General features: G+C 37.0%; 1 protein-coding gene across 2 annotated transcripts in view; it reads left to right on the top strand.

The window, feature by feature from the left end:
• The window catches only part of lqfR (clathrin interactor lqfR), a 61,011-nt gene that overhangs the window by 20,033 nt on the left and 26,852 nt on the right, over nt 1–14,126 (top strand). For both annotated transcript variants that reach the window (XM_081734482.1, XM_081734483.1), the window contains exons 7-8: nt 8,237–8,429; nt 13,455–13,663. In XM_081734482.1, the coding sequence (XP_081590608.1) occupies nt 8,237–8,429; nt 13,455–13,663 (402 nt within the window). The remainder of the gene's footprint in view (nt 1–8,236; nt 8,430–13,454; nt 13,664–14,126) is intronic.

The following is a 14,126-nucleotide window of genomic DNA, read 5'->3' as shown; positions in this document are numbered from 1 at the left end:
AATAGGGAGAAAATTATTTCAGTCAGCAAACAGCATTACGGAACGGATTAAACTTGTCAGTGGTGGATCCACTGTATTATAACAAGTTTAAAATAGAATAATACGTCTTTGGATACTCTGTCTCATTGATTAACTGTATGTTTTGTTTTAATGTAGTAACTGTTTTTAATATGTTTGTAATGTTTCGTTTGTTTTCATTACCCATTACTGTAGTATAAACTAATGAATTACTGATTTCATTTGCGAGCCTTGTGAGGGAATGAAACATCAGCATTTCAGTACCTGAGCTGATCCATAATTTGTGATAAAAGTTGAAAAGGTTGTCTTCTTTGTACTTTGGGAATAATAAAAGTTGTACGAGATCACGTAATGTAAATCATGGTTGTAAATTAGGTCAACACTGGTAATTTATGTTGAATTATGTTTACTGGTGACACATGTTTCTCTTATTGAAGTCTTGATCGAAGCTATGTATTTAGGTATTCATTTTGTACGATATTCTCCAGATGCTGAAAGGAGTCCATGTTGAAATGGAAAATAATAATGAATTTAGTTCTAATTGCAAGATTTCGGTTGTAAGCGTGCATTTTTAAAGATTGTTTTAAAAAAGTACATTAAAAGTCGAATTTTTAAAACAATTTATAATATGGAGAAACAAAAGTAAGTACCTTCTGCATTTTTTTTTGATACAATTTCTCTTCAGAAGGATTATATTACAATGGATATCTTAACAATCTACGAGGGCTGTCCAGGAAGTCCCAGACGTTTTAGCTTATCGCGGCAGTGGGCGGGGCTAGAGCCGCCATCTTGGTGTTATAACGTTGCCACACTCAGTACGCATCCAGTTGTGACGCTCTTATTGTGCTTTCTGCGACGTTACAATGTGCGCTGCAATAGAAAATCCCGCCTCTTGTGAGGTGAGTTCTGTAATTTGGTATTTGTTAAAAAAAAAAAAAAAATCATTGCCAACTGTGAAGTGTACGAACATGCAATGATGAGTGAAGGCTGAGTGAGGCAATGGTGCATTGATTTTATAAATGGCCGTTCCAATGTTCACGATGAGGACCGCAGTGGTAGTCTTAGCCTTGTGTCTGATGAACTGGTGAGGCATATCGACGACAAAATTCGTGCAAATCATCGTTTCACGGTTTCCCAGCGATGAAGACATGACTCACTACAATACGCTTTGGTACTGACGCCGAACTGCATGCCGGTGTAAGCCAGTGATTGAAATCGCAGGCGGCAGATTTTTACCGCGACAGTATTGAAAAACTTGTGCCACGGTATGATAAGTGCCTTAATTTGCATGGTGATTATGTGGAAAAATAGCTTAAGAGTTTACCTTTCAAATGTGTATATAATACAATTTGGTTTATTCATTCTGTTACTTTTTATTATTTTCAAAACGTCTTTTACTCTCTGGATAGCCCTTGTATTTGGAGGGAGCAAAAATAAGAGCAAAAATTTATTCTTAAGATTTATTATTTAATATTTCTTCCCTTAATGCTTAGCTATTTAAATCTCAAGGAAGGTAATGTAAAAGAAGCGTATAGTAAAAATCAGAAATATTTATATACCGTAAGGATCTATGGTGATAAAGCTTGCATCGTTACACGAGAATATCCATCGTTTCATTCCTTAATTTTTACTTACCTTGCTAATAATTAAACGGCGTGACAAACATCTTGACATTTGAAGGCGGCGATCCAAGTTCCCTTTAAATGTGCTAGCAAATGAGAGACCAGCGGTATTGCCACGTTTATTTTGCACACATCCACGTCAATCCCCTGTCACCTGATCGCGCTGTAGTTTGTCTGCTTACCCATAGCCACACCTCTTTACCACTTGGCAACGTCACGCCAAAGCTTGTGTTCTATTCGTTTAGCTGAAATGCCAAGATGTTTGTCACAGGCCTTAGATTGCTTCCATCGCATCTCTCTCTCTTTTTTTTAATATCTCTCCCTCAATTTTTTTAAAAAGAATATGCTAACTTGTTTCTTTCCTTTGTAACAGTTATCTAATATTGCTAATTATCATCCCCATTTAATTTTCCAACTCCTTTCTATTGCTATTTTACTTCACCTAATTTTCTCAATACTCACGGTCCTTGTAATTCTTTGTTGTTAACGGCTAGGCTGTATCACAAAATTGGAACAGTGAAGGTGTTAACGTTAAATTAACTGCCCAAGGAATAGCGACCTTATTTTTTTTTATTATATGTTCCGAATTTTATTTCTATCCAACTCTCTCCCTAAACCTTTTTAAATAATTAAAAATCGAGTTTGCGGAACACATTATAAAACTTGTCTTTGTACTTACTGGAAGGGTCCAAAGAATCAGTTATTCACTGTAAGTGTTTAGAAATCTATATTTATCACCCATACGAGATATACAGCTGGTTTTCTTATGTACATTCTTGAAACAGTACCTGACGATAATTATGTAAGTTAAACCGTAAGAAGTAGTCAGTTGATTTGTCAAGAACTGATTTTTAAGGATTAATTTACAGACTGGTGTCCATAAAGACTGGGTACATAGGAAAAAGCTAATTTAAGTCAATTTAATGTTAATGACTAATATTTCCAACATGATTTCCGTGCTTTTCAATGCATTGATGCGCTTTGCAAGATTAAGGTGAACTCGATGGAGTAGGTCTGAATTGCTGTCGATTTCAGCTCTCTGACTGGTAATACGTTCTGTCAGGCGGTCTAATCTTTATCGAGTAAGCGCTCTCTTTCAGCATATCCCAGAAAAAGAAGGGGAGAAAGGTCTGACGAACGAGGGGACCACTCCACATGACCTCTTCTACCAATCCAGTGAGGAAAATTGTCATTCAACCAATCTCTTAACAGCTGCAGGAAAATGGGCTGGGGCCCCATCCTGCTGAAAACAGTCTTGGAAGTCCCTCACCCATTACATGTTCATCAAAGAAGAAAGACCCTAGCACAGGAGCTTTCCACAAACCACGCCACACTATCACTTTTAGGCTGCCCTGCTGTTTGGATGGACTCATCCAATGTGAACTGCCTTGAGACCAATATCGAAGATCTTGTCAGTTCACTTCACAATTAACATAAAACAGCTTCATCACTGAATCAACACACAGTCTTCAGTAAAATTTTCATCCAGTTTATCTGCAAACCATTCACACATTTTCATGCGTCGATTGGGGTCATCTTTATTTAAGTGATGCAATATCTGTAACTTGTACAGATGAAACTTCTCTGCCAGGATTGGTTGTTTGACCTTGGAACACCCAATTCTGTTTATGTCCGACGAAGCAATTTCTTTGGGCTAGCATAAACCTTAGTCAAGACAGCCTCTTTCGTTTCGTCTGGTCTTTGGTCGTCCGGAACGGGGTTTGTTTAACACACTGCCTGTTTCTTTAAACTTGATTAATTTCCCTTCGGCGGTAAAACAAATAGGTTAACGATGATGGTGTCGAAGGTTAAATTCTTCGGCAATTTTGCGATACGATCGTCCTTCTCGTCCACGTAAGAATACCAATGCAATGGTAAGAATACCAATATTATATCGATAATTTTCAATATATATCCGCACTTCCTTCCTCCAAGTTGAATTTTCAAGATGAAATGGTAAAATCCATTCCAGGCCCGAACCTCATCTATGTTGAAAATTTTTATTGAGAACAGTGTGGAGGTTCAAGAGTTGTTAAGTTACAAATATAGTCACTTTCATTTTTATATATGTAGATAATTTATCGCACTAGAAAACAGGTATTTGTTTACATACAAAATTTTGTATGTATATTAGAATATAAGAATATTAGATAGTGATTAGATGTCTTAGTGCATGAGTATTAGTGAAATTTGCCTACTACTCTTTCGATTAAGAAGTAATTTGGTTAAAATTAACAAAATTTTACCAGATCAAAGAGCACATTAAGAACTCAGTTTCATTCAAGCAGGGTTTGCCCAAGTGGGCCCAGCCCGAAAAAAACCACCGGGTTTTTTCGGGTTGGACCCACCTGAAAAAACCCATCTTAAAACCCACCTGGGTTTTTGACTTTTTTGTTAGTGTATTATTGGTACAACTAAGGTGATCACATTGAAAGTTATTTTTATTAGATTTTAAACTTTCTTTGGGCGAATTATATGCTTTCATGTTAAGATGGACAACAATATTCAACATAAGACCTTTATAAAGCTCTAAATGCACTGAATGAATAAATAAATAAAAACTTCACCTTAGCTTGAGATAATTGTAGAACAAATTAATGTGCGGATTATGCTTATAGCCTATTTGAAGTAAAGTAAGCGATTGTATATTTTAGAAAATACTTTCCGCGAATAGTGTGTTTCCTGACTCGGCGCCGCCGTGGGACGTTATCCCTCATACGTTGACGGGTTTAAGGTCATAGATGCCGGTACTAACAGTAAATATGTAAATACATTACTAAAACTATTAGTACTATTTCTTACCTTTGATGGTAACAAAAGTATTCAGTAAAATTTGGTTTTCCAACAACAACAGTTAAGTTCAGTCATTTGTTGCTACCCTTCAAATAAGCATTCTGTAGAATAAACAACAGCAATAACGTAAAAATTGTTGTCAGAATTAAGAAGCTTAATGCTTGGAGCTCCGAAGACTACGTAACGCTTACTATTTCAAGTGCTGCATTCAAACTTCAGTATTAATGGAAGTTTCGATGTACAGTAAAGCAAGCTGCATTTTCAGGGAAAACTCGTCGTGAAAGAAGTGTTCGGGAAATTCCCGCAATTGAACTCACAAAGCATCGAAAGTGAAAACTTCAACAATAAAACTATTTATTTTACGCTGGAGGATATTTCATTTCATTTTAGACATTTTGAAACATTTACTTTATAAAATATGAATTATAGGCCTATCTTTGTTAATCGTTTTAAATTAATTTTCGGAAAAGAACGGTCTTGCAACAAGTGCTCGGATAATTCCCGTAATTGAATGCACAAAGCATCGAAAGTGAACTTCAACAATAAGACCATTTATTTTACGTTGAAAAATATTTAAGACATTTTGATGAATTATGTCTTTGTTTTAAATTAATATAGATATTTGGTATTCATATTTGGCGAGCGTCACTGAGGCTCCTGAGATGACTCGATCTACATTTGTTCGTTTGTCTGCCTTTACCACACAGTGTTCAACTTTCGGTCTTTTAAATTTTCAGAATACAAACCAGAGACACTCTACATTTTCTGATTAGATTTTGGCAGCATACCAACGTAAAATTACAAAATGTCGCGGTTTTTTTTTTTTCCAAAATAGCTGATATCCACTGGCGAAAATCGCGGGGGGATGATAGGGACATATCCCCTTCAATCTTGGAACTGTCCTCCTCAATAATCCGATTGGAAATGTGTCTTTTAGGAAGAAATGTCATGATTTGTGTCCAATTGCCACAAAGGAAACTAAGATGAAATTGATACATCACAGAATAAGCCTCAAATCTCACCGCCTCCTAATGTTGAAGACAACTCTGCTCCCCTATCCATGTTGTCCCGGAGTCCCACACAGGGGACATAAAATATGACGGTATTATTATTGCTTTACAACTTTAAAATCAGACTGGCAACATTGAAAACTGTTTACAGGGAATGATCATATTTGGATCATCCTTCATATATTTATTTATTTATTTTATTTAAATATATATATTTATTTATTTTGTGGGAACGGTTTTACCCGTCCCCCCAATGTTGAACACAAATTTGCGCCGCTGCTGATATCCACGCTACAAAGCGCAATTTTAGGTCTTTCAAGTTGAAATTTTCAAAGTAGAAGCACGAGAGACTAAATTAGCTGTATATATTTTGGCGGCATAAAATTTCAAAATGGCGGCCATTTTTCAAAATAGCGGCGGCCATTTTTCAAAATCCATGCTACAAGGTGCAATTTTCTGACTTTATAAGGTGATATTCTGAGGGTACAAGCACAAGACATTCTAAATTTGCTGTATAGATTTTTTCGGCGATCCAATATAGAATTTCAAAATGGCGGCAATTTTTTCAAAACAGCAGTGAATAGAAAGTTGTTGCAAGTTGTGACAATGACACTCATGAAATGTAAATCATATTTTAACATTTTTACCCCAAAGAGATTGAAATATTTCGAAAAAACCCAATTAAACCCGATAAAACCCAATTAAACCCGAAAATACCCGAAAAAACTCACATGGGCCCAGGTGGGTTGGGCTTTTTCAAAAATACCCGGGTTTTTTCAAACCCTGCATTCAAGAGCCCTATTTGTTGCAACAGAAACGCTTCATGGTGTTAGATGTGTATGCAATTGTAAAAGTTCTGTAATTAATGCACAACCAGGAGTAAACGACTAAAAAGCACATAAATGAAATGAGTTCCGACTATTAATTTTCAAGAATAACTACAACCGTTTTATTTTCGGAAGCTTATTTTTTAAATATTCACAATATTGGAATTTCTCAATTTATATTTTTTACGCGTTCGAAAAAGAACTTCCATTACTAGTAAAACTAACCTAATACAAAGATTTTTGTTATTTTCCCAATTTTTCCGGAAAGAAACCGGGAAAACTTTTTTACCAACTTGTTCAAAATTTACGGAAATTTTACAACACTAGTCAGGGTTAAGGAATACTACAAATATAAGGATTGAGTAATTAGGTTTGCGCATATATTCTCGAACACACACACCAGTCGACGTACTTGCAGTGTAAAGCACTTCCGTATTGTGTGGCCAGATGAGATTTTAGGGCTTTTCAAATGTAATGCTGAATTGTTTGTTGAAATTACGCATTCCGTTCTAGCAGCGAAGCTCTCTGAAACCTAGATCGAACACGAAGTCCCGTGCAACAAAGGCACTCGTGCTTACCATTTAGAACAGCGAGCTCTATGTAGTGCTGGAAAACGAACAATGCTTAGAGCTGGGATAACGTTGTCAAGTTATTTACATCCTTGCTGCGTAAATTACATCAACGGGAAGCTGCACACTAGTCTTGTTCAGTCTTATTTTTTACGTGGGTGTTACCGCCAGACAGCAACAAGAAGAGAGAGGAATTGGGTTTGCGGCCTACCATAACAGCAATACCATACATAATGCTTCTGTTTAATTCGTCTGAAGTGAGTATAAAGTGATGTGTGCGGAAGTTCTGCTGACAGTTTTACTGTTTGCGGAAAGACACCTTTGAAACCAAAGCTGTAACCCCAATGAATAAGGTGACGTGCAGTGTGTACTTTGATTGTAAAATAAGAGCCTAGGACAAGCACAGCACCCCTCATATATGTTGCATATAATGTGCCTCTAATCTTAGTTTATTGTTGAATCAAGAGATTATTAGTGCGCTTTGCTAATTCCCATGATCTGGAAAGAATCATCAAACTCGTAACTTATTGTTACTTCTGTATAAAAGTCCAGTAATACACACAGCCCAGTATTTCAAAGAAAAAAGATGCCAACTTTGTAATTTCCTCATATTCCGTCGGCTATGCGACCAGTGCTGTACGGAACTTTCTGTTCCGGTCCCACCGAATTCTTATACAGTAAGGGACGAGGGCGATAGTGATTCATTGTTTTGTACATCTTCAAGAATAATCAAGTAAAATGATACAAGTTTAATAAACTAAAGATCACATTATTTTATTTGTTTTTAGTAGTTGTATCTACTGTTATTCACTGTCTCCTTGTCGGCAGGGTTATTTTTAATGGTTTGTCTAAATGTGCACTTTTTGTAATTCCACTAACAACGATAGAATTTTACACATGCACAAAAACAAATCAATCTCACTTAGTTATAAGGTGGCAGCTCAGAAACGTTAAACCAGCTGGATAAGTTCGTAAGACAGCGTTACTAAACACATTTTTTCCAGTATTTCTAAAACTAATTGACAGGAAGGTTTAAGATTCGTACAAACATCCTTCTGTGAGTGTTAACGTTTTACGTGGAGCTTGAACTTTGGTAATATTATGCTTTAGTAGTATGTAAGTGTTTGATAAATCTGAAATAGCATCATTCTTTAGAGTAAGAACACTTATTAGAGGTAAGTCATTTGTTTAAAAATTTATTTTCTGCGCTCTATTATTACCTTCATTACAAGGTTATTTATCAAAGCATACTTCTGCCTATGGATAGTGAAATCAGTTTATTAAATTATCAGCATATTTATTTATTTTTTTGTGCAGGTCGACTTCAAATGGAAATGTTTTGGGTTATATTAGCTTGTTCGTTTCTAACTGTTGTTAGTTGCATTTTTGTATTTTAGTGATGATGGAGATAGGTACGATTCTGATAACGAACGAGAGCGAGAAAAAGTTAGGAAAGCAAAAGAGTACAAAGATACAGATAGTATGGATTCATTCGATAGAAAAGAGAAGCCCCGCACTCGCACAACACCGAAGAATATTAAAAAAGTGGATCTTGGCGCAGCGGCTAACTATGGAAAAGAAATATTACAGGTAAGATTTTTCTTCTGTGATTTTAGCTTCTGTAATTGGAGCGACACTGGCTTTGTCTGCTGGGTCCTAAATATTTTCTAAGGTTTTAATAACAAAATTATACATGAAAAAAATTAATTTTCACGAAATGAGGGGGATTTAAATATATATTAACAAGAAATCAGTAAAATCAAACTGTATATGTATTTTTTTTCAAGCGGTATCGCAAATTGCGATGCATCTGTGCATCTCTCATTATTACCACGGAAGCTAAAATAGGGAGACAGCCGAACAAATATTATTTCAAGAAACTTTTTTTGAAGGGTCAGTTAAAAAAAAAAAAAAAAAAAAAAGCCTGGACTTTGGGTTTCAAAACAAAATGCCACTATGTTTTTCCTTCCCTTTGTCTGCTTATTGCTATTGGGTCATTCTCCAGACCACTTCAGGTTTCGGGTCACCCCATTCTTGTATCTGTGTGTGTGTGTGTGTGTATGTGTGTTAAAAAAAAAAAAAAGCCTTGAAGAAGAGGCGCAGGTGCAGAGAAAACAAGTTCAAATTATTTGGACCTAGCCGATATATAGTGTAGCATGAATGAGGTTTGGATATGGTTAGGAAAATGCAGAAGTGCGCAGTAGATCACTGAAACAGTAACGACATTCTTCAGCACCGAAAATGTAGAAAAATACACTCTTTTTCTCTTTTCTTGTCGCTTTTCATTTGAAGGACTGATATACAGAATGCCTATTTACGCCCCTTGTAAAAACCAACATAAGGTATTTCGTATTTATTTTATTTCTCTTATGAATTCATAATTACTCATTATAGTACAGAAATGGGATATAAAATCTACAAATTGCGGTATAAATTGAAATTTTTATTAGTTTGCCGCACAAAATGTAAATCGTAAAAACCGCTGATATACAGATGATCAGAAAAATGGAAACACCTGTAGTTGGCAACACGTCAGATGTATGGGTTGGCAGTGGTGTCGTGGCGCCCGCAACGCCGGACCGCTGGTGGTGGTGTGTCAGGTCGGTTTCCATACTATGTCAGGCGCAGTGGAACAGCAGTGTCCAGTGGCTGCAGCAGACGGAGGTAATGTAAAATGGGAGACCTCTCAGATTTTCAAAGAGGGCAAATTGTTGGTGCGCGGTTATGTGGAGTGAGTGTGACGGCAGTGGCTACTGTGTTAGGTGTGACGCGTGGGACAGTGTCGAAGGTGATGACGGTCTACACAACACACGGGAAAACCACATCGGGGAAGCGGAACAGTGGGCGGAAGAAAATCATGACTGACAGGTCACGCCGGGTATTAAAGCACATTGTCACGCAGAACCGTCGTGCCACTGCGGAGCAAGTGACGGAGGAACTCAATCAGCACCTCCCCCCACCCTGTCTCGACAATCACAGTCCGCCGCGAATTACATGACATGAACTTACGGGGTCGTGTTGCACTGGCGAAACCGCTCATCAGGGACCATAACGCTTTCGCATACCGCAAATGGTGCCGCGACCATGCAACTTGGACCGTTGAGGACTGAAAACGTGTGATATGGTCGGATGAGTCATCCTTGAGTCATCCTTCACCCTATTCCCAACCACGGGCCGTGTTTATGTGTGGAGAACGCCCAAAGAAGCTTATGATCTGCACTGTCTCCGCCCAACTTTGAAACATGGCTGCGGCTCGATGATGCTGTGGGCCGCCATATCATGGTTTTCATTGGGTCCTGTGGTCACACTTAGTGGACGAATCACTGCCAACGATTATGTCGCAATTTTAGGAGACCACTTGCATCCTATGGTCCGGACAATGACGCCATCTTCCAGGATGATAATGCACCCATTCACAAAGCTGGCGTTGTTGCAGCGTGGTTTGAGGAACATCAGGATGAAGTTCAACACCTCCCCTGGCCCGCCCAATCCCCAGATCTCAACATAATTGAACATCTGTGGTCCGTCTTGGAAATACGACTCCGGCGACGATTTCCACCTCTATCCTCTATCACAGAATTGGCCGATGCCCTGCACGAGTAATGGTGTAAAATTCCACTTGCTACCATTCACGACCTCTATGCCTCCATCCCACGTCGCATCAAGGCTGTTCTGAAGGCCCGACACCATATTAATCTGGTAAGTTGCAATTTCGTTCAGGTGTTTCCATTTTTCTGATCACCATCTGTATATATATATATATATATATATATATATATATATATATATATATATATATATATATATATATATATATATATATATATATATATAAAGTTGATATAATGGTTGGAAACCATAATAGTATAAATAGTTTTTTAGTCAGACTTGAGATACGTTCACAAATGACAACTACACACAAAGTTCTTGTGGTAAAGAGAATACTAATGAGAATAGTATTTGGCAGGCATATAGATATTTATAATCTCACTTGTCTTAAGAAACTTCATGGAGTCAGCCAAGTTTAAACTCTTCTTTCTCGGAAACAAGATTTATGCATTGATATCGTTGTGGTTTTCAGCTATTCATATAGAAAGGTCTTTTATACAATAGTACATTGTTTTATACAGAAAAATACCCTTTCCGTATGTCGTTGCTTATTACAGTGGATGTCAAAGACGAAAAAAGACTTGTTCATACGAGCTAGTATTGCAATTTTCGAGATTTATTATGTAACTCAAATTGACGTAAGTCACATAGTACTTTACTATACTGAAAAAATTCGAGTAAAATTTTGAATATTTACTTTATCTTCAGTGTCCTTATTTTTTCGTTTACAGCTTAATTTTCGGTACTTTTGTGCTGGTACGTGGCGTACTGGCTAACGCTCTCGCCTTTGGTGCGAGTGGTCCCGGGTTTGATTCCCGGCGGGGACACTCGGTCGAAAAAGTGTAAAAGCTTTTTCAGGCCAACTATCTGAGGTTTTTTTCTGGGTTTTCCTCGTTCACACCAGAGAAATGCCGGATGGTACCTAACATAAGGTCCCAGGCCGCTTCCTTCCCACATCCTTTCTTCCTTCCTTTTCATCGGATAGTGTGCTTGCCGAGGGACGTCATCCCTCATATACGTGACGGGTTAAATGGCCTTAGATGCCGACAGTCCAGAAATCTAATTCCTAATTTTAATCTTGTAGTGGTACCTTATTCTGAGGGTATCTCTAGGATAGAGTTAATGTATAGGTTTGTGTTAGGTTAATAATTGTGAACGTGCTATAAGTACAGTAAATCATTTAAATGTGATACAGGGTTTTACTTCCTTAATCCTTTTTTCTGCATTTTTCATTACAATGTTAAACAAAAGAAGAATGTAGAAGCAACATCAGAAGAATATAACCTTTTCCAGTCCTTTTTTGCCACCTGCCGAGAAACTGAGCGAGTCCAACCAGGACTTTTAGTATGTTTCTTTGCTGGAGTCCGTTCTACATAAGAAAAGGCGTTGGACAGGCTTCGACAGTAGAGCAAGCGAACAATTTATTTTATTATTATTGTTATTATTTTGAGTTTAACGTCCAACGGTTATGAACCGAGGCTGAGAGAGACTGTGATAATGGGATGGATAATAATGGTGGAATGATAAATGAGATTGGAACTGGGGAGAACTTCGAGAAAACACATACACTCCGTAAGGGAACATACAAACGAGAAAAAGAAGTGTCAGACATCGATAACGAAGCGGAACGTCCAGTATCCCACATGGCAAATAATCACAGCTGATAACAAGACTCAGGGTAGGGATTAACGAGAGATTGAATGCACTAGTATAAGTTGTAAACTAGGAAAAGGAATTAAACAAAAAGCACATTGAATAGGAAGATAATTCGCGTGATTCATTGATTTGTTGGTTGGTTTGGGCTTAGTGTCCCTTTTTAAAACCAAGACTATATGAGACATAGAGCTAGAACTTAACGTAGGATCCGAACCTTAACGAACTCCCACCGATTAGCGTACGCGCCTTTGGCGTGGAAGAGACTGGTTCGATTCCCGGCGGGAGCTCATGTGGTTCGGATTCCACGTTAATCAGTAGGTCCACGTCTCATATAGCCTCGCTGCTGAACGGGACGTTAAACTCAAAATCAATCAATCAATGAAATAGCTGGTTGAGTGTGTAATGCTTGCAAATCACTATTTTATTGCAATACTTAGTGTTGCTAGTTGTCTGGAAATGTGCATTTTAAAATAAATTATGACGTCAAACCTCTTGGAGAAAAATTCATTTCCTGTCATCAAGCAAGTACTTGATATACATTATATTAATACTATTTTTGAACGCTTAACAACTATACAGAAATATTACAAAGTTTGTCTTTGATTTCTGTTAACATATAAATGTTGAGGTGATTATTGGATACCCGTATTGAAGTATATTTTTAAGCTAATGGATAATGTACTTTTATTTCCGTTGGGAAGACTTTTAAAGTAATAGGAAGTAAATATCACCACGATTTTGAGAATGTAATACCTTAGATGTAGTGGATAGCACAAAAAGAGTTAATACATCGTGCGCTAAGCGAACTACATTCGAATTTTGTGAATAAACACAGCTCGCCTAGAATTCATAACACAGCGAAGTACTATAATTTGTAAGTTATCATTAGAAAGTTCATTGGGTTCAACAATAAAATAATTAATCTAGACATACTTGAGAAAAGGCGAGACATTACTCCACATCAATATAGGGCTCAAAATTCATTAAACCTGATTGACATTCATATCTGTAATAGTATTAGAGCTCTCCCAACGCAGCAACACAGCAAGACAATTATTTTATCTATAGCGATTACTCAGTTTGATCTCTCTCTCTTTAAATACCAAATCCCGACTCTTAGAATTAATTTTTAGAACCTATCAAGTTACCTTGTTTCCTGGGATTCTTATCACAATGCTTTCTTTTGAATCCTTACAAAACGTCTACATTGTATCTTCCTGTATAAAGGTGGTGTTTCTAATTTAATTCGTTAATCAAAGCAAGTTGCACGTTGTCAAAGTAAGTTGAAGTACCAGTTATGAATTTATTTTGGATTCTTTACAATAGTATTAATCAATATTTTCCTTTCAGAATAATAGTCCAGCAAAGTCTGTGTCAACTCAGCAGAAACAAGAGAAAAATAGTGATCTACTAGGAGAAATTTTAGATAAATCTAGTTCAACAATTGGAGATGATGATTTCAATCCTCGAGCATCAGAAACTGCTAGTGTAAATAGTGAATTTGGAGATTTTGAAAGTGCATTTGGAAAACCATCATCGAATAATGCAACGCAAGACAGGTATTATTTTGAAAGTGCTTTGAAGAGTGTTCTCATTTAGAAAAAAAAAAGTTAATCATCTTGGATGTAGTCGTGATTAATGAAAGTATGCCACCTCTCATCGAGTTCGGTGCAGTGTATAAGTAAAAGTCGACGGGTTGCTCAGTATTGAGTTGGTAAAGCAACCACTAGGAAAGTTCAGTGAGATTTTTGTTTTCTTTCTATTATGTGAGAAAGATAGTTCGTTTACCGGACGGTAGAATTGCGACATGTGTGTTACACGATATTTTTTTTTTTCTGTAAGAAAAAATGGACTAAGTGATTTCTCATATGAGCTTTGTTCAGAAAGCATATAGTAATTTTACTACATGGGTACTGCAGAGCAATCCAAATTTGTCATTCTTCATATTAGCAAACCGCTTTCCATAAAGTATTCGTGTTTTGGTAGGGAATCGATTCATTGAATGAGAGATTCAAGTTGTCC

Source organism: Thermobia domestica, chromosome 12 (genome assembly GCF_964235325.1).
Source record: "Thermobia domestica chromosome 12, izTheDome1.hap1.1, whole genome shotgun sequence".
NCBI lineage: Eukaryota > Metazoa > Arthropoda > Insecta > Zygentoma > Lepismatidae > Thermobia > Thermobia domestica.
This window is presented reverse-complemented; position numbering and strand designations above follow the sequence as displayed.